Source organism: Cottoperca gobio, chromosome 6 (assembly GCF_900634415.1).
Source record: "Cottoperca gobio chromosome 6, fCotGob3.1, whole genome shotgun sequence".
Taxonomy (NCBI): domain Eukaryota; kingdom Metazoa; phylum Chordata; class Actinopteri; order Perciformes; family Bovichtidae; genus Cottoperca; species Cottoperca gobio.
The window spans coordinates 12,615,023-12,632,864 of record NC_041360.1 but is presented as its reverse complement, the minus strand read 5'-3'; the positions used below and the strand labels follow the sequence as shown (position 1 = coordinate 12,632,864).

The 17,842-nt window shown below is 43.2% G+C and overlaps 1 protein-coding gene across 1 annotated transcript; it reads left to right on the top strand.

The window, feature by feature from the left end:
* The first annotated feature begins 19 nt into the window (after positions 1–19).
* On the top strand, positions 20–17,497 carry eea1 (early endosome antigen 1). The gene is made up of 29 exons (XM_029433438.1): positions 20–152; positions 3,117–3,194; positions 3,304–3,416; positions 3,529–3,583; positions 3,679–3,744; positions 3,867–3,897; positions 3,973–4,077; positions 4,366–4,487; positions 5,217–5,372; positions 6,535–6,651; positions 8,347–8,685; positions 8,889–9,038; positions 9,263–9,382; positions 9,893–10,096; positions 10,235–10,435; positions 10,572–10,685; positions 10,834–10,989; positions 11,127–11,266; positions 11,625–11,955; positions 12,088–12,189; positions 12,276–12,470; positions 12,583–12,765; positions 13,499–13,684; positions 13,778–13,909; positions 14,321–14,506; positions 14,612–14,850; positions 15,994–16,114; positions 16,227–16,325; positions 16,633–17,497. Exons 1-29 carry the CDS (start codon positions 129–131, stop codon positions 16,705–16,707), a joined length of 4,140 nt encoding a protein of 1,379 aa, XP_029289298.1. The 5' UTR covers positions 20–128; the 3' UTR covers positions 16,708–17,497.
* The last annotated feature ends 345 nt before the right edge of the window (positions 17,498–17,842 follow it).

The following is a 17,842-nucleotide window of genomic DNA, read 5'->3' as shown; positions in this document are numbered from 1 at the left end:
ATCCTCTCCATGACCCGCCCATTCGCCGCTGCTGCCTGAGCTCGGTCAGGTGTTCGTTGTACAGCGACGTCAACTTTGCATTTGGAAAACTGATTGGATTTAGTGTCGGGACTAACACAGTCGAGGTCATGCTCAGACGGATCCTTCAAATGGTAAGCTTCTGGTTCAGCAAAGTCAACCGTATCGCTTTTGTTTGGTTAAACCGAGTCGTTTGTCTTGGGAGACACAGGCCTATCCTTGTCTGTTTTCATGGTGGGGGTGCACGTTTTATAACACAGTGTGTAGTGGGTGGGCGGAGTTTTTATTGTTGGCCAACGGGAGTTCCTCGATTGGAAAAAGCACCGCTACACCGTCAGATCGAAGTAGACATATCAAGCGCTCCTTGTGTGGGGTTGACACAACTAGCCATCAAAATGCTAACTTGGTTGGATTGGTTGATGCTACTCTTGACAGGGATGTAGCAAGATATCACCTGTCTACATAATGCAGTAGCAAACTAATCAGCTGACGTGTCCACCTTACCATGGTTAGTCAAGTAAGCAATAACTTCGCTAGCTAACGTGCTGAATCATTTTATTTTCATGGTTTCCGTTAGCTAGCTATGTTTTAGCAGTAGGGTTAATTCACCGTCCACTCATCTCATGCTAACGCTGACGTTTGCCACAGATTGACTTTTGGGAAGTCCCGTGTCAGCTGGCTGACCGCAACATGAAAAATAAACATGCCTTTTAAGTCATTTAGGCTTACACTAAATGTTAATGGTGACATGGTTGTTTGGATTAATTACCCGCTTGTCACTACAGTTGCATGTGGGAGTAACAGGGGTTAGCTATTTAGCTAGCTTCTGTTTAGGACTACATTTACCACAGGGCATTGTTAACATTAACTGCATCATGTACACTTTGAAGTCCCGGCGGCCTTGTAACCAGGAACATCCATCTTTAAACATGATGCATTTAGATCAGGTATCTTGTAAGTTAACTTCAAAGGATTTTATTGTAAACGTTTAAAATACAAAATAAAAATATTTTATATTGAATTGTATTCCGTCACCTCTTCACATAAACCTACAGCAGTATCTTGTTAATGATTCTGACCGTGTAGATAACAACACAGACATTAGGGGCTATAAACAATCTGATTAAAGACTGTCACTTCTCTGTCGTTACACATCTGTCCATATGAAAACAGTTTGTGAACCACTGACGGTTTACAACATGGTGTGTCAGTTTATGGGCACATGCACTCCTCATATTGTAGGCCACATTGCCAAGATAATGATTACAATGGGTTTTTTATTACTGTATCATGTTAGACATCACCTTTGACCAGAATTGGCTTCTTACAGTACAGTACAGTACTAATGATGTAGATTTCAACATGTTTTAAACTGTGCATAATGGTGTATTAGGTAGACATAAATCAAGTTGGCAGTCTACTTCAGTCTAATAAACTCCCCAAAGAGAATAAAGTTCTTATTTATGCACCTGTGTTTTAGTGTAGTGCTGTTTTACGTGCGAGTTTGGTCAAAGGTTGTTCCATGATGCAAATACTTAGTCTGCCTTCAAAGTGGTGTTTATCTACTGTCCGATTGGCTGAGAGAAAACTCTGTTCAAAGTGCTCAAAGTCCCCCTCCCAACACTCAAACTCAAGTATTCACCTGATTCATTCATGCAGACTATAACCCGCCAAAGCACACCCTTTTTGTGAATGGACAACCAGGGATACTTCAACTACATATGTTTGTGCTTCAGGGCCAGTGCACTGAGCTGATTCAATGTGACCCTCTTCCAGTCTACTTCCGAGCTGTGTAAAGAGTAGAGTACACCACAGAGTATTTAGAGGGGCACGGTAATGAATGTACAAACTCTCTAAGCCAAAGTCAGCGTATTAAAGTCACACAATCGCAGAGTTGAACTGAAACAGAGAACGCCTACGGTTAAATGCACAGTTTTCTGTAAAGTCTAATCGCTGGCTAGTCTATTTCCTTGTATAAAAATGTATTATGTAAACAAAGAAACGTGCAATCATATGCAATAACGTTATTGGAAAGGACTAGTGGAAGTAAGGTCAAGGATACAAGAAAATTGCCAAGGCAGTGAATATTCTTATTATCTTATTCAATCATAAATAAATGGAAAAAGATGGCGCAGTCATGAATCTCTCTGTCCTCAAATACAGTTTATCTGCGAGAAGAACAGTAGTGAGGCAGCATCATGCTGGCAGGATGCTACTCTGCTGGATTCAGGGTTGTGACGGTAGAGGCACAAATATACACGGTATATGATAGAGAAATCTAGCAGTTGCAAAACAATAATGTCAGTGTTGAGGCATGGCCAGATCAGAGTCCAGACCTCAATCCAATGTGGAATTTATGGCTGGAATTGAAAACGACTGCTCACTCATGAGCTCTATGCAACATGACCGAATGTTACCTGTTTTACCAAGAAGAATGGAGAAAAGTTGACCCGTGTCCAGATGAAACCTGGGAAAAGTGCAAGAGAGGTTAAATACTTTGTTATAGACTTTATACAGCAGCTGGAGGAGCTGGTTTCACCAGATACTACAGTGTTGTTATCATTATACAGCTGTCTTAAATGTTCATGCTTTCAAAGGGAGAATACAACATTCCAGGGTAGAGCTAATTGTTTACACAACATTTGTTTAAGGCTTAAATCGCACCCAGCAGAGTTGTTTCTGAGAAATGTAAGCCATGACTCTATTGAAGGCCTGGCCCTCTTTTCTGAAAAGCCTCACTGTTCTTTTCTGAAATGAATTATGGTTGACTTGATACAGCATTTGCGAAAAATAAAAACATTGCAATCAATGCAAGTAAAGTGCACAAGCATCAAAGTCAGTGGTGTAAATGTCAAAAAAAAAAAAATATATATATATATATATATTCTCTCTGCTGGGTGCAATTTAAGCCTTAAACAAATGTGTAAACAATTAACTCTACCCTGGAATGTTGTATTCTCACTTTGTATATGTATATATGTATGTATATATGTATGTATGCATTGCTTAACGTCTCTCAGGCAGTTAAGTTATTTAACTAATGTGGACAGAGTGCTTTTATACATTCGGACTAATATGGTGTCTTTCCTCCTCTCCAGACTCCTGGGAAGGGAGGCTCCCAGAATGCAGAGTCAGAGCAGCCCAGCACAGACCTTAACCACGATCAGACGTCTGAGGTAACGCTTGGCTTTTTCTTGATAACTTTTTCCTCCCTAGAAGCTGAGTTGAAGACTTGAAGAAGTCATTGTCACATGGTTGATTCTCATGGTGTGTTTCTGTGTTCAGGGCTTCATCTGTCCTCAGTGCATGAAGTCTCACAACTCTGCTGAGGAGCTGTTCAAGCACTATCAGCTGTACCATGATACCGGAGACCTGCCCGCTCATATGGCCCCCACTCGGTGAGATTTAGAGATATTAATGTTACATTTCTTATGACGATGAGTTTGACCTCATGATGACAGAACATTTTTGTTTGAGTATTTTTGTGAACGTGCCTTTCCTCCTTTTTAGGGAAGACCTTACAATGCTGCGACAGGAGGTTCAGGACCTGCATGTTTCTCTCAAGGTATAGTGGAGTCTCTGAACCCAGCAGAGGTGTGTAAATGGTCTGTTCAATAAATACTTTATTTTGTGTGTGTGTGTGTGTTTTCCTCTGATTAGGAGGAAAAGTGGTTCTCTGAAGAGCTAAAGAAGGAGTTAGACAAAGTCCAAGGACACCTGAAGCAAGTAATTCCTTCAAGATATTTAATATATTTTGATGGCTTTCTGATTATAAAACTGTTTGATAAAACATGATAACAATGCTTACTCTTACTGTACATGTTTCTCTCTTACCCTCCATTCCACAGAATGATGGGCAGACGGGCACCGAGGATTTAGGTAGGGAACATTATATTTAAGATAACTGTGAAAAAGCCAAACATCAATCACTAATACGTGGTGCTCTTTTCTCAGCCCTTGAAAGGAAGTTGAATGAAGCGGAGACAGAAAAGTTCAACATCAAGCAGATGAAAGACATGTTTGAGCAGAAGGCTGCCCAGCTGGCCACAGAGATAGTAGGTTAGTGTGGCGCCAGGAAACTGTAAGGCCTGTGTCTGTGGGTCTGCATCATTTAACAACACTGAAGTACTCTTTTAATAAATCACTGTTAAGCTCAATCCACCCTCTGTATTTGATCTTGCTCAAGTTGTTTCTTCAACATTTGGTTTCACGGACTAAAGGCATAGAGTTTGCATTTTACACCGATAATGTTTTCCACAAATCAGTTCGGATGCTGTGAACAAGTGAGGTATTTGTGTTGTTTTGATTTGGATATTATTCAATGTTTTTAATCGTTGAATCTGACAGACTTAAAGTCCCGCTACGATGAGGAGAAGAGCCTAAGAGAGGCTGCTGACCAGAGGATGGGCAAACTGACCGAACAGCTACAGAAAGAGAAGCAGGAGAACGAGGGACTCCAAACAGAACTGGTACAGCACACACTAAGTTTCCATTTGGTGTTTTTTTTTTCTCTTCTCATTATGCTTGAGACAGACTTTGTACTTTTGTGTAGACCTTTCATGAATGTTGGGCTTTGGAGTTTGAAAGAATAACGTTGAATCGACACCATGAAATCCGTTTTGGCTTTGAGCCGTGTGGTGGAAGGATCAAGGCAGATCAAACTCAGACAATCCCTTCACCGTTGTTATAGAAACCTAAAACAGTTTAGTTCAGTTTATTGCAAACTAATACACACACACACACACACACACACACGCACGTTATGAAAAATGTCAGAATTAGCCAACAGTACGATTTTCGAAAAAATATCAAATTGCGATTGTGTTGATTGATTTTTTACATCATTAATCTCTTTTCAATTAAAATATATATTTGAATGATTATGGTGTGATTTCTTTTTTTGCGGGGATCTGTACCAAAAAAGTCTGTAGGCTTGGATGTGTAGGCCAGAACCTCTCTGCAGCAGACATTTTTAATTTAAAATGGCATTTTGACACACATTTTGCACTATTCAGAGTTGTTTAGAGAGGCTTCATACACATACATGTTTGGTTCTCAAGCTTCAAGGAGACATCCATATGTATTGGAACATTTCCCGTATTACTAATGACCTGTTTCTGATTTGATGTTGATACCAAAAAGCCTGTTGTGTCCACTGTCAGCCACTCAGTTCTTACGGCCTCTGCTCTGCCCCCTAGCTGCAGCGCCCGGGAGTGGAGGATGTAGAGGTACTGCAGAAGGAGCTGGTGCAGGTCCAGACACTGATGGACAGTATGACCCGTGAGAGGGAGGACGAGTCTGAACGCCTCCAAACCCACTACGAGCAGCTGCAGGCTAATTACACTACCTCAGAGGTGAGGGGACCAAAACACCCGGTGTCTTAAAATGTAGTTCTTCTGATTCTCACTTTGAACTTGTTCTCTCATGTGTTGCAACATAAGCTGCCTCTTCCACCCTACATTGGACAAGCACTTAAACTTGCACACCGATTCCCACACTTTGCATACTTCTCTACAAGATTGTAGTTTTTCTGATTGGAGCCCTTCTCCATGTCACCTGTTGCACTGCACTTGTAAGATTCATATTCAAAAATAGCTCTGCAATAACTTATGAAATTGTTCATACCAGATGGCTTTATGCCCTATTCTCACTAAGTAATGCCTGGTGAATAATTCCACCATTTCCTGCATTTTTGATCCCAGAAGGATGGGAACATTTATATGGAAGCTCCAGGCCCCAAACTGCTCCTTCTGCACGTCTCTGCAAATGATCTGAAGATAGTTTTCATGTTTTTAGGATTGTGGAACCACATTCTTAATATATTTGAAATGTTTTTTAGATCATGTAATAGCTCCTTGGATAATAATTGACAAGTGGCTCTGTTACAGTCTAAAACAGTAGTTGTAATTGGTTGAGGTTTGAGTTCCACAGTACGACAATGTTTGAGGTTTTTGCGGTCGGCTGCCATTTTCCAGGTTGGCCAGTAACATGTCAACATTGCATCTAAAACACAAGGCAACAGTCAACGTTGCATGCAGGTTCGTGCCTCGTCGGCCTCTGCAACAGTACATAAGGCAAGCGGCACGATGTTGTCACAATAAAGTGTAGTTCATTTGGGATGAATTTCATTATCTATTCTCAGCCCAGTAGCATCTTGCTCTGTGTTGCGGATTGCCCATTTGCTGTTGTAACGTGACTTACCTTTTGTATGTTTGTTTCCCTCCCCTTCTTCTTCCTCTGCTCCTCACATACTGTATCCCTCCACAACACTCAATCTTTCTTCAAGATTCGTAAAATGGAGGTAAAACATTTAGAAATTTGAAAACCGTTTCAAATTAGCCCTAAACTTGGTTTCATCTTTATAAGTTTGAATAGAAAGTGTTTTTGTGCGACTGTATCCTCGTTGCGACTGATCCATGTTGGGTTTGTTTTCTTCTTTTACGTCAGTCCTTCACAGTGGTGCTTCACTTATTTTAATGTGCAAAAAGAGTGTAACGTGTGTCTGTTGTATTGCAGATGACCATATGCCAACTAAAAGCGGAGCTGGAGAAGGGTCCACAGGAAGCAGCTGTCTACACACAACAGATCCACCAGCTGCAGAGCATTCTGAATAATTTGCAGCAGCAAAGCCAGGTATCTCACACACACACACAAAGAACTACAATTATAATGCCTCTGCGTCTGTACCTTCTCATAAACGCATTGCATCAGGAACTCCTGCAGGGGATTTCTTCAAACTGGGCACAAACATCCACTTGGACTCAAAAGATGAACTGATTTAGAATTTGGTGGCCACGGGTCAGGCCACTCTGACCTCACAGACACATATTTTGCCTTAACTCAATATTTGATTTGCTGATTATGACAAAAGTCTAATAGGATAAAATGATGACGTGATGACATTTTGGGCAGACTTGGAAATAAGATGCAACTTGACTGGTTGGTGAAAGCATACAACCTCAAGGCAGTAATACTAGTTAAAGCAGATTACTGCAAGCACAAAGATGCCTGCTACGGCTCCTGCCACACATTATACAGTAGACTTGTGCTGATTGGCAATGACAATAGAAACTATCGCCCAACACAGCATACGATTGTGTCCGATTTACTTTTACTTTAGTAAAGTTAATAAGCCTTGCCAGCTGCCCAACGAGCACAGCACATCTCCGTTTCTCTGAACCTTCCTCTGTTGCTCGGCATCGAGCTCTATCACAATGCCCTGCTGTCACCAGCCCCCTTTGGCAACCCAGACATGTTGATACAAAATCACACGCAGCTCTATAATTAAACCAGCAGGGGGGATCGCTGCCATTCCAGCTCTGTCACTTGGGGTGAAATACAATCACAGGTAACTGCATTGGTGCAATGGGAACTGGGGAATGGTGGCACAGGGTTCCTGCCAGAGATTAAATCCTTCCACATCAGGCATGTCAATGCCCTCCTTGCCAAAAAGGTTTCCAAGTAAAAGGGGGATTACAGAACTGTATATTCAGTGTGTTACCCCCACCCCTCGCTTCTCCTCGCAACAGGACACCCTGAGACTTGATACAGATACCTATCTCATGAGAAAAGAGACAAAAGTAATGGAGCAGACAGTGAGACAGAGGATCAGGACTAAGAACAGACAGGTGAACAACCAACAGGGGTTTCACTGGTCTATAACTCCAGGATTAGAGATGAGAGACCCAGCACGGAGCTGTGACAATGACGCATAGAAGGAGCGGGATGAACAAAAGAGGAGAGGAAAAAGTGTCTGGAACAGGGTTGTTAATGTTGGCTAGCTGCTGTGGTGGCCTGCAGAGGTTTATTGAATGTCTGTGAAGTCCAGGTGCCCTGTCACACTCCCTACTTAGCAGCACGCTCCACTATTAACAACATTTTCTTCTTTTATCACCTTGTTTCCAGGTTTACTACCAGAGCTTACACCAGGGCTAATGCTGTTTACATGCCACATTATTCCAAGTCCTGTGTTGTAAACCTTTCCCCTAGAAATGCCATACCTCTCTTTACAATTGACAGCCGACTGTTCTTTTCCATATCTTAGATTGCATGACTCGTTTGTGTCTTGTTGTAGCTCCTATCACGCCAACTGTTTTAATTTAGAAAAGACAAATGTTTACTGTGTGTCTTAGTTCATGACCTTACCTTTCAAACACTGTCAATCTTTATCCTTTTTCATGAGACCATGCCACCCGCCAAAACATTATCGTTATCGTTTAGGGTTTAGGTTTATCACGCATTTGCTCCCTGGCTTTCAATCCTACTGAGGGACATCTTTCACTCCCATTAATCCGTCCAGCCTCATGTTGTCCTCTCCTGTTCTCACAGAATCTGTCAGAGAAGCTTGAACGTAAGGAGCAACAGCACCAGGAACTGGAGGAGCGTCTGGGAGCTGAGAAGGCTGCCAAGAAGGGAGCTCAAGGCAGCCTGAGAGAGAGGGAGCTGGAGGTTCAGGAGCTTCAGGCTCGGGCCACAGGGGCCGAAGCCTCCCTGCAGAAGACCCAGACGGAGCTCGGAGAGAGGGCTGAGGAGGTGGTAAAGTTGAAGAGTGAGATTACGGAGATGGAGGTGAAGCACGCAGAGCTGAAGGTTGAGAGGAAACAGTTGGAGCAGCAAAGGGAAGAAAAAGACAGCCAAGGTGCTCAGCAGCAGACTGAGATCAGTCAGGTGAGCAGTGCGGACAGCGATCACACACAGAGCACATGCAGGATGAAATGCAGTCGATATACAGATGTATTAAATGTATTAGTAAGGTATTTGGTCTATTCCAAACATCCACTTTCCTCATCCAAGTAGTTGCTGTACTTCTTGCTGTTATCATCATGTGTCTTCCGTCTTAATCATCACCCCTCTCTGTGTGCTCTTCCCAGCTTCATGCCAAACTGCTGGAGGCGGAGAGGCAGCTTGGCGAGGTGCAAGGTCGTCTTAAAGAGCAGAGGCAGCTGTCTGGGGAGAAACTTAAAGACCGCGAGCAGCAAGCCGCCGACCTGCAGCTCAAACTGTCCCGTGCAGAAGAACAGGTAGACGGACAGGACTTCTGTACACACACGTGTCTGATGTTTAAGTGTGCGCCGTAAGATGTAATGTTTGCTGTAAGATAGTGTGTAGTTTAGGGTTAGGTCTAAGTAACTGTTGTAGACTTCTAATAGAGAAACCGTAAGATGCACACAACAAAATGAACAATGCATTTAGGTGCATGGGTTCGGAAATCAAATGAAAGTTCTCCTGTGTTTCACGTCTGTAGTTGAAGGAGAGTGCCAGTAAGAATACAGACATGCAGCACCAGCTGGATAAAGCCAAGCAGCAGCACCAGGAGCTGCAGGCGCTGCAGCAAAACACCAACGGAAAACTCCGCGAGGCACAGGTACTGTTCACAAGATGAACCCTCTGATATCAAAACTGGAGCGCAGAAAGCCAAGAGAGTCTGCGCTGTACAGTGAGATTTAGAATAATGTGTGACATCAGCTGACCTCAGAGGAGAGTTGCAACAAGGATGCCATGATAGTTTTATCTGTCCTCCATCCTGAAGCAGTTGAAAATGTATTTAATTACATCAGACAATGTTTTCCAGGCCAGAAGATGGATTTTGAACATCAGCATTTTGAACTCTTGAAGGTTATTTTACTGTAACTAAACAAGTGGTCGATACATATTGTATTAAAGCCCCCGTGTGAAGAAGCTTTATAAGATTATAGCAATCTTTATATTTGATATCATTCTAATAAAGACATCAAGTTCACCAACAATAAACAGATGTAGTATACCTGTATGGAAATCTTAATATTTACCTCACAAACGACAACAAAAGAAAATCTTCCAGCCAAAATCCCCTCATGTAATGTGTCTGCTACGCCGGCTTCCCTTCCTGCCGTAGAATGACCTGGAGCAGGTGCTGCGTCAGATCGGAGACAAGGACCAGAAGATCCAGAATCTGGAGGCTCTGCTGCAGAAGAGTAAGGACATTGTGAGCCAGCTGGAGACTGAGAGAGATGACTTGTGTGCCAAGATCCATGCCGGGGAAGGAGAGACGGCCGTGCTTAACCAGCTAAAGGAGAAAAACCATGCACTACAAGAACAGGTATATGTATCGTCACATCTAAAACCTGCAGTGTAGATATAATGCTAGAGATAGGCCATGTTTTTATTTCACAATAATGAACTATTGGTCAATTTTGAGCTCATAAACCTTCTCTGTATATATATGTGGGTCTTAAAGGTCACGCAGCTGACAGACAAGCTGAAGAACCAATCGGAGAGCAACAAGCAAGCCCAGGACAACCTCCACAAGCAGGTGCAGGAGCAGAAGACCCTGCTGCGTTCAGCCCAGGACCGAGCCCTCACCCTGGAGACCTCCGTCACTGAAGTCACGGCCCATCTCGCAGACAGCAAGGAGAAAGTAGCCCAGCTGGATGCTCAGGTAAACCCCTTCACAAGCATGTCTGCGTTACATGTATTTAGTAACATACAGTGGGCTCATTGATATTGTGGTCCAGTTTGTGTTCGTAGACTTTCTAAATGAGAATAACAGTTTCCGTGGTTCTGTTTTCCTTCAGCTGAAGGCAAAGACGGAGATGCTGCTGTCCGCAGAGGCAGCCAAGGCTGCACAGAAGGCTAACCTGGAAAACAACCTGGAGACTGCTCAGCATGCACTGCAGGACAAGCAGCAGGTTAGCGCCATCTTTGTGCCACTAATGAGTCACTGTATGTTGAAAATATTAGTCACTCCCTGACTTAATACGTGTTGGTTTCTTCACTCCTTCACTCCACTCACCTTTCCCTCTCATATCCTGCACCCTCTCCCACCGTCTGGTACAGGAGCTGAATAAAGTTCAGAAGAAGGTGGAGGAGCAGGCCCAGAAGCTCAAGGAGAAACAGGAGCAGAACACACAGCTGGACGCCAGTCTGAAGGAATGCAAAGACAAACTAATGGCTTCAGAGCAGCGTATAGAGCAGCTTGAGGGGCTCAATAAGGTTTGTGTTGTGTCTTTATTGTGAGTACTTAATGTTGGACTGTAGGAGGGGCAATTTTAAAATGTTCCTGTCTTTAGTGTCCTCAGTATACATACATCTTGTTTTTTCTAAACTAATATAGTGTTATTATTTGTCAGAAATTGGAGTCACAGGTTGGGGAGTTGCAGGCCACGCGGGACCAGTTGCAGCAAGAAGTGCAGAAGCTGCAAAAGGAGGGGTCAGAGGTCAAGCGGAAAGCAAAGGAGCTGCAGCGCTCGCTGGAAACGGAGAAAGCAGGGTGAGAGAAACTCTACTGGTGCTTTACATTACATTACAGGTCATTTAGCAGACGCTCTTATCCAGAGCGACTTACAGTGGACTAACTACAGGGACAGTCTCTCTGGAGCAGCTCAGGGTAAAGTACCTTGCTCAGGGGCACAATGGTGGCAGTCCTGGTATTAAACTCACAACCTTCTGGTGTTCTGTTTGGAAATAATAATAGTTTTATTAAATGCAAGCGAGTAATAAATGCTTGTAAATCTAACTGTAACTAACACTGTGATGGTATGTTAGTGATGGCAAAACCTTTTGTTAGTATTTAGTTTTTTTTGATGAATTCTAACTAAACTAAAACCAAATGGCATTCCATTGTTAAGGGCTACAACACTACAAGAGGAGTTGAAGAAAAAAGCAGCTGCTGTAAGTGACTTTCAGCAGCAGCTGGAGCGCAGTGAGCAGAACAAAGCTGCGCTGCAGGTGAACCTGGACATGGTGACCCAGGAAGGAAAGGCTAAGCATGCGGACCTGGACAGGAAAGCTCAGAGCCTGACGGTAGACTTACAAAAGACCCAGCAGGAGAAAGAGGCTCAGAGGAAGGAGCTTGCCTCAATGCAGGAGAGCCTCCGAACGGCTAATAAGGCTCTGAAAGAGAGTCAGAGTCAACAGGACACAGAGAGGAAGAGCCATAAGTCAGCCGTAGAGGAGAAGGTAGGTTCAGTAAGCTGCTGTTTAGACTACTTCAATGTTATTTTACAACTTTGTCTTGCAACAAGGAGCAACAACTAACCACCTGATTACATCACCAGGACATTCACAACTTTAATCTGCCTTAATCCTCAGGAAAAGTCCAATGAGAAGGCCAGACAGGAGCTTTCTAAGAATAACGACGCCATCACCAAGGCAATGAAAGAATCGAAAGAGCAGTTGGAGCAGATGGGAGAGGTAAGCTTCTGATAAAATGAAAGATTGAGCGTTATTGGTTTGTTTTGACTGTTTGTTTGAACCTGCCGTGTGTCTACAAACATCAGGCCGAGAAAAAGTTGAAAGTGCAGCTGAGCACGGTGGAGCAGCAGCGCTCAAAGACTCAGGGGGCACTGAAGGAAAAAGAGAAGGAGTTGGAGAAGCTGCGGGCACAACTTAAGACGGCCCAGGGGACTTTTGAGGAGGAGATGAAGAAGCTGAAGGGCCAAGTGGCAGAGTTACAAGAAGTTAATGTCAAGAAGGCCAGTAGCATTTTTAAATACAAATATAGATATGCATTCTGTGACAGCTGTCTTCCTCTTTGAGAGGATTGACTGTGTTTTATGAATGTGTGTATTGGACTCTTACCTCCAGGCGGAAGAGGAGAGTAAGCTGAGGGCCCAGGTGTCAGGTCTCTGCCAGGAGCTGGATTCTAAGAAAAGTCAGACGACAGAGCTGCAGAGGGCCTTGGAGCAAAGCCAGGAAAGCCTCACTAAGCTTCAGTCCGACTTCTACGGCAAGGAGTCTGAGGTCTCTGCCCTGCGACAAGACATGAAGGTGGGTCATGCAGGAAGGGCTGGAGACTGATAATGGCTTCATTTAACCGTCTGAACCTCGAGCCGTTTCAGGGAGTGTTTTGCTCTTGTCACATTTGACCCACTGTGTAGTGTAGAGGCTAGAAGAAGGGAGGTTTCAAACGTATATGTTGTGCCGTATAATACAGTTATAATGCCAGAACTCTGAAAATAAAGAAAAAATACAAGTTGAATGTCATTGATTTATTTATTTTTACAAAGATTTGAATTGAAGCCATATAAACAAGTCCCCACAAGTGTTACCAATATGTGGAAACAAAATGGGGGCTCCACATGCTATAACTATTTAACTATTTCCTGTCCACTCTGAATGAAGTGCGGGCAGTTTCCCAAAAGGTTTTTTTTTTTACAGGATCTGTTTCGTGCAAAGCGTTTATTTTTGACAACATTTTAAATGAGGAATAATGTAAAATTGAAATATGAATATATTAAGCTTCAATTCTTCCTGAAAGAAGCGTCTGTGACACAAGATTCATTAAAGGGGACCGTCGTGAATTTTAAAATCTGCTGTTTCTGGTTATGATAACTTGTGTGGATGTGTGAACTGTTGATTTCAGAAGCTGTGATGCTGCATCACTTTTAACTAAATCTCATAGATGGATTAAGGATAGGGATTGGCGTTTGATGTTTCTGCACAATGACTTATGAATAAAATGAGCAGTTCCCATAGTCCCCGCTGCTTTCTCTGACTGCAGGCGTCACAGGAGAAGCTGAACTTTGCTCAGGAAGAGCTGTCCGCTAACCAAACACATCAGGCGGGTTTAGAGGCTCAGATCCAGGATCTGCAGACGGGCCGGGGCTCGTTGGAGCAGGAGCTGGCAAAACGAGACCAGAAGCTCCAACAGCAGGAGCAAACCCTGAGGGAACTACAGAAGGAACAGGTGAGACGATCTTATTTACCCACATGGACTCAATCACTTGTATGACTTGATGTCATTTCGTTCCTATAATGTCAACTGTGCTTCCTCATCCAGGGTCAAGTAAAGGAGGAAGTGGAAAAGGAGAGGAGCAAAGTGGAGGAGCTGAACAAAGCCAAGACTGTTCTGGAAAAGAATCACACCGGACTGACTTCTGAATTAAAAGCATTAAGGGAGAAGAGCGAGAAGGTCGGTCTCTTTTCATGAAAAGCAAGAACTAACGATGTCTTCATTTTGATTCAAAGGGGAAGTGAGGAGTGTCTGACATGACCTGCTTCCCATGCGTGTGTCTTATGTAAACAGCTTAACGCGACATACTGCAGGTCATCAGGGACACATTCTTTAAAGATATAAGTGTGCGTGCTTGAGTTGACGATTTGACATGAGCATCGGATTATTCAGTTCTTCAAAGTCGTCTTAAAATTGATCCGAAGCTGTTGTCAGAGCAATAACTTCCTGAGCTCAAACCGGCTCAAGCTTTTTTTTTAAAGTTCAACCCCATGGGTGAAGTTAGTTACTGCTTCTTTTGTTCCAGACACTATGAGGGCCTTTAACAACCAAATGTTGTGGGTTGAGCTCCATATGTGTTGGTTTCTTTAGGAGCTGGTTGAGCTGCGGGAAGCCAAGCAGCTGTTGATGCAGCAGAAACTGGAGCTGCAGGGTCAGGTGGAGGCAGCACAGAAGACCCTCGAGCAGGAGCAGAGAGAGCACAAGGCCACCAGGGACAGCAGGAGCCAGAGAGAGGAGCAGCTCCTCGCACAAACCAAGGATGTCCAGGATCAGTTGGTAGGCTCAGAATTCCCTCAAATGATTTTAAGGTAGTGGATTAAATGTCCCTCGCTCCATCTTCTGATCACTTGTTCCTAACATGATCAATGCTTCCTCCCAAAGTCGGCAGAGAAGCGGGCCAGAGAAGAGCAGGTGAAGCGCGGCGACGAGGCAGAAGCTACGATGGGTGTGCAGGTGACGGCTCTGAATGAAAACGTGGCCACGCTGAAGAGAGAGTGGCAGGGCAGCCAACGGAGAGTCGGCGAACTGGAGAAGCAGATCGATGAGCTGAGAGGAGAGATCGCCGTGCTGGAGGCCACCGTCCAGAACAACCAGGACGAGAGGCGGGCTCTTTTGGAAAGGCGAGTTGATAGTGTTTCCCCTTTAACATTCACGTCACCCTGCAAGAACTGAGCCGTACTTAATACTTAGGAAGCCTTTAAAAGTCTTTGTATGTTCTTGTTTTGCCATTGAGCTCACTGAAAAGATAAGTTGGTAATCCATATTCACATTTCCGCTGCACAGATGCTTTTAAGGCGGCACATTCAGATTATTTAAACTATTTGCATCCAGTGCAGGTTGAGGCTTTCTAATGTATCCAACACGTCCCTTTAAAACAGGCACTTGTCATCAGTTCCAAGTTGGGCTGTGTAAATAAACTTTGGTTAATACATTGATTGAAATCTTTAAATATTTTATTTAGCCAGGAGGGTCCCAACGAGATACAAGATCTCTTCTTCCAGGGAGTCCCCGGTTAAGACGGCAGCATAAGCAGTTTCACATAAAAACTACTTCACATGTTAGGACACGTACTGTACAATACATAAAGGGTGCATGAAAAGGGAACGCAGTTTTTAACTCCAGTAATAATCCAATGAGTAGATCTTGTGCTGTAGTTGCCGAACATTTGAGTGAGTGAGCATATGTTACAATTTCCCTTCTAGTCTGAAATGGAAAGCATTTTTGCACAAATAATAAAGCCTATGATAAGATGATCAATATGCACATTAAAATCTACTTTTTACACAAGCCATACAGTATGCTAATGTCAAGATATTGGGATCAGCTTCTATAAAATAAGACTTTTGATGACCTTGTCATGTCTTAATGAGTCATGAACAGTCAGCTGCTGAACATTGCCTCTGGGAAGTTTTGCCCACATCTCTCCTACAACTTTGAAAATACTCATTTACAGTTTCAATCTCTTTTTTATAACTTAATTTCCTTGTGCGTAACAAATGATAATTATAATTATCCCGGTTAAATTCATTATATATGAGGCCTATTATGGGCTGTTGCATGTGCCATCACAGCACACTTGCAAAGGGAAAAATGGAAATTTTGAATAACCAAGCTAAAAGGCATGCGTTAGAGGGCAGACAGCAGGTTTAAGTTTATATCATTCCTGTTTGCTTAAACAAATACCTGCTGTGAACTTACTACAATACATGTATTAAACAATCTGCATACAACTCATCAGTGCGTGCTCTGTGGTTATGTTTCAGGTGTGTAAAGGGGGAAGGCGAGATTGAGAAACTGCAGGCCAAGGTGGTGGAGCTGAGGAGGAAGGTGGACGACACGACGGCAGCCATGCAGGAGCTCGGCAGAGAGAACCAGTCGCTGCAGGTCGGTCATAAAAACACTGGACGTCTTGTTGGCATTGTACTTTGAAAAAAACAATTGTCAACAGTTTGTCTTGGATGCTCTGGTTGTAACTCCAGCTGTTGGTGCTGTTTAGATCAAGCAGTCCCAGAGTATGACCAGGAAGTGGGCCGAGGACCAGGAAGTGCAGAACTGCATGTCCTGTGGGAAAGGCTTTAGTGTCACTGTCAGGAAGGTAAGGAGGAAGTTATCTTAACAGCACACGCATTTAATTATCTACAGTCTACTAAGTTCATAAGACTCCAGCGTTGGAAATTGGAATCCAGGTGTTGAGTTGACAGATAATTGGTTTAAGAGTCACATGGTAATTAACTTCCTATAGTCCCATATACATCTTTGACAATGACTAAAAACAGGAGAAATGACAAATATCATCCAATTTCACAGTTTTCACTGAGGTTACAAGTTCTGAGATGTACATTTTATGTTTCCATATTTGGAGACTCGTAACATCACTCTCCTTCTCCTCTGTGATTATCCAGCACCATTGCAGAAATTGCGGCAACATTTTCTGCGCCGAGTGTTCATCGAGGAACTGCCCTCACGCCGTCCTCTAAAAAGCCAGTACGGGTCTGTGAGACGTGCTTTGAGGATCTCCAGTGATGATTTCCCTCTCATCCCTTTACCTCTCCCAAACTCCCTTACACCCTTTCCCTCCACTTCCTACTTCAGCGGGCAGAAGAAGGCGCATCTCTGTCATATTTAACGTGCACTATTAAGTGACAGACCCAGTGCAAAGACTCCAACCTGCATGTGACTTCTGGCTCTGCTGTGAAGGGAAACAACTGAAGAGACACCAGAGCCACGTGATGGGGTCGGGGTGGGATTGGTTGGGATTGGTTGGGATTGTCTGTATCTGTTTTTGTGCCTTTGCTCCTCCTGTGGACTGCCATAGAGCGGAGACAGTGAGAACTAAACACCATCCATCTCTTTTAAGTTCACGTTCGCATCTCCATCGTTGTTTGGAATCATTAGCAAGTGCGAGGTGGTTGCTGTGTATGTTGTAAGATGTTTGGCGTCAGCGGTCAGGCGGTGTGCAAGAGTGACTGGGGGAAGTGAAATATTGGTAACACTTGTGTTAATGTTGGAAATCACTGCTGCCCTACAAAGGTTAATGCAGGTAACTACTTTGTCAAAAAATACAAAAGATCTGTAAATACCCAATATGACATATTTTCACACACTGATCCATTTGATCACTAACAAATAAAAATTCAGATTTTTTTATAGGAGGAAACAAACTCAAGTAATTAGTTCGAAAATATTTTTGGATAATCTTTCAGTGTAACTGTATTTCGTGTGTGTAATGCAGATTTTACATGTGAATACAAAAGTGTGTTTGTTTGCTTTCAGGAAATGATTTGTGCTTAAACAGAATTACATGCTGTCAACACTTAGTTTGGCCCCAGAGGCTGCTACGTTATCAGCCGAAGATTTCATTTGATTTCATAAAAATACAAAGTAGAGATTAAAAAAAATGCATTATGTTTTGTAAATTCACATCGGTAAAGAGCACCAGATCCTTTTTTTGGTAACATTGTGCTGTACAGTATAACACCGCAAAAGCAAAGCAAATTACAGCTCGAGATTTTAGGCTCAAACATCATTTTTGGTATTCTAAAACTGTAAAAAGAAAACACTACATGAGTCGATTTATGCACCAGCGATTTTCTTGTACAGGACTTGAAATCA

Excerpts from the sequence above, each read along its gene's own strand:
- eea1 (XM_029433438.1), top strand. The coding sequence starts at position 129 with ATGCTCAGACGGATCCTTCAAATG. Across the intron at positions 12,190-12,275 it reads AGTTGGAGCAGATGGGAGAG|GCCGAGAAAAAGTTGAAAGT; the intron begins GTAAGCTTCTGA and ends TACAAACATCAG. Across the intron at positions 16,326-16,632 it reads TTAGTGTCACTGTCAGGAAG|CACCATTGCAGAAATTGCGG; the intron begins GTAAGGAGGAAG and ends GTGATTATCCAG.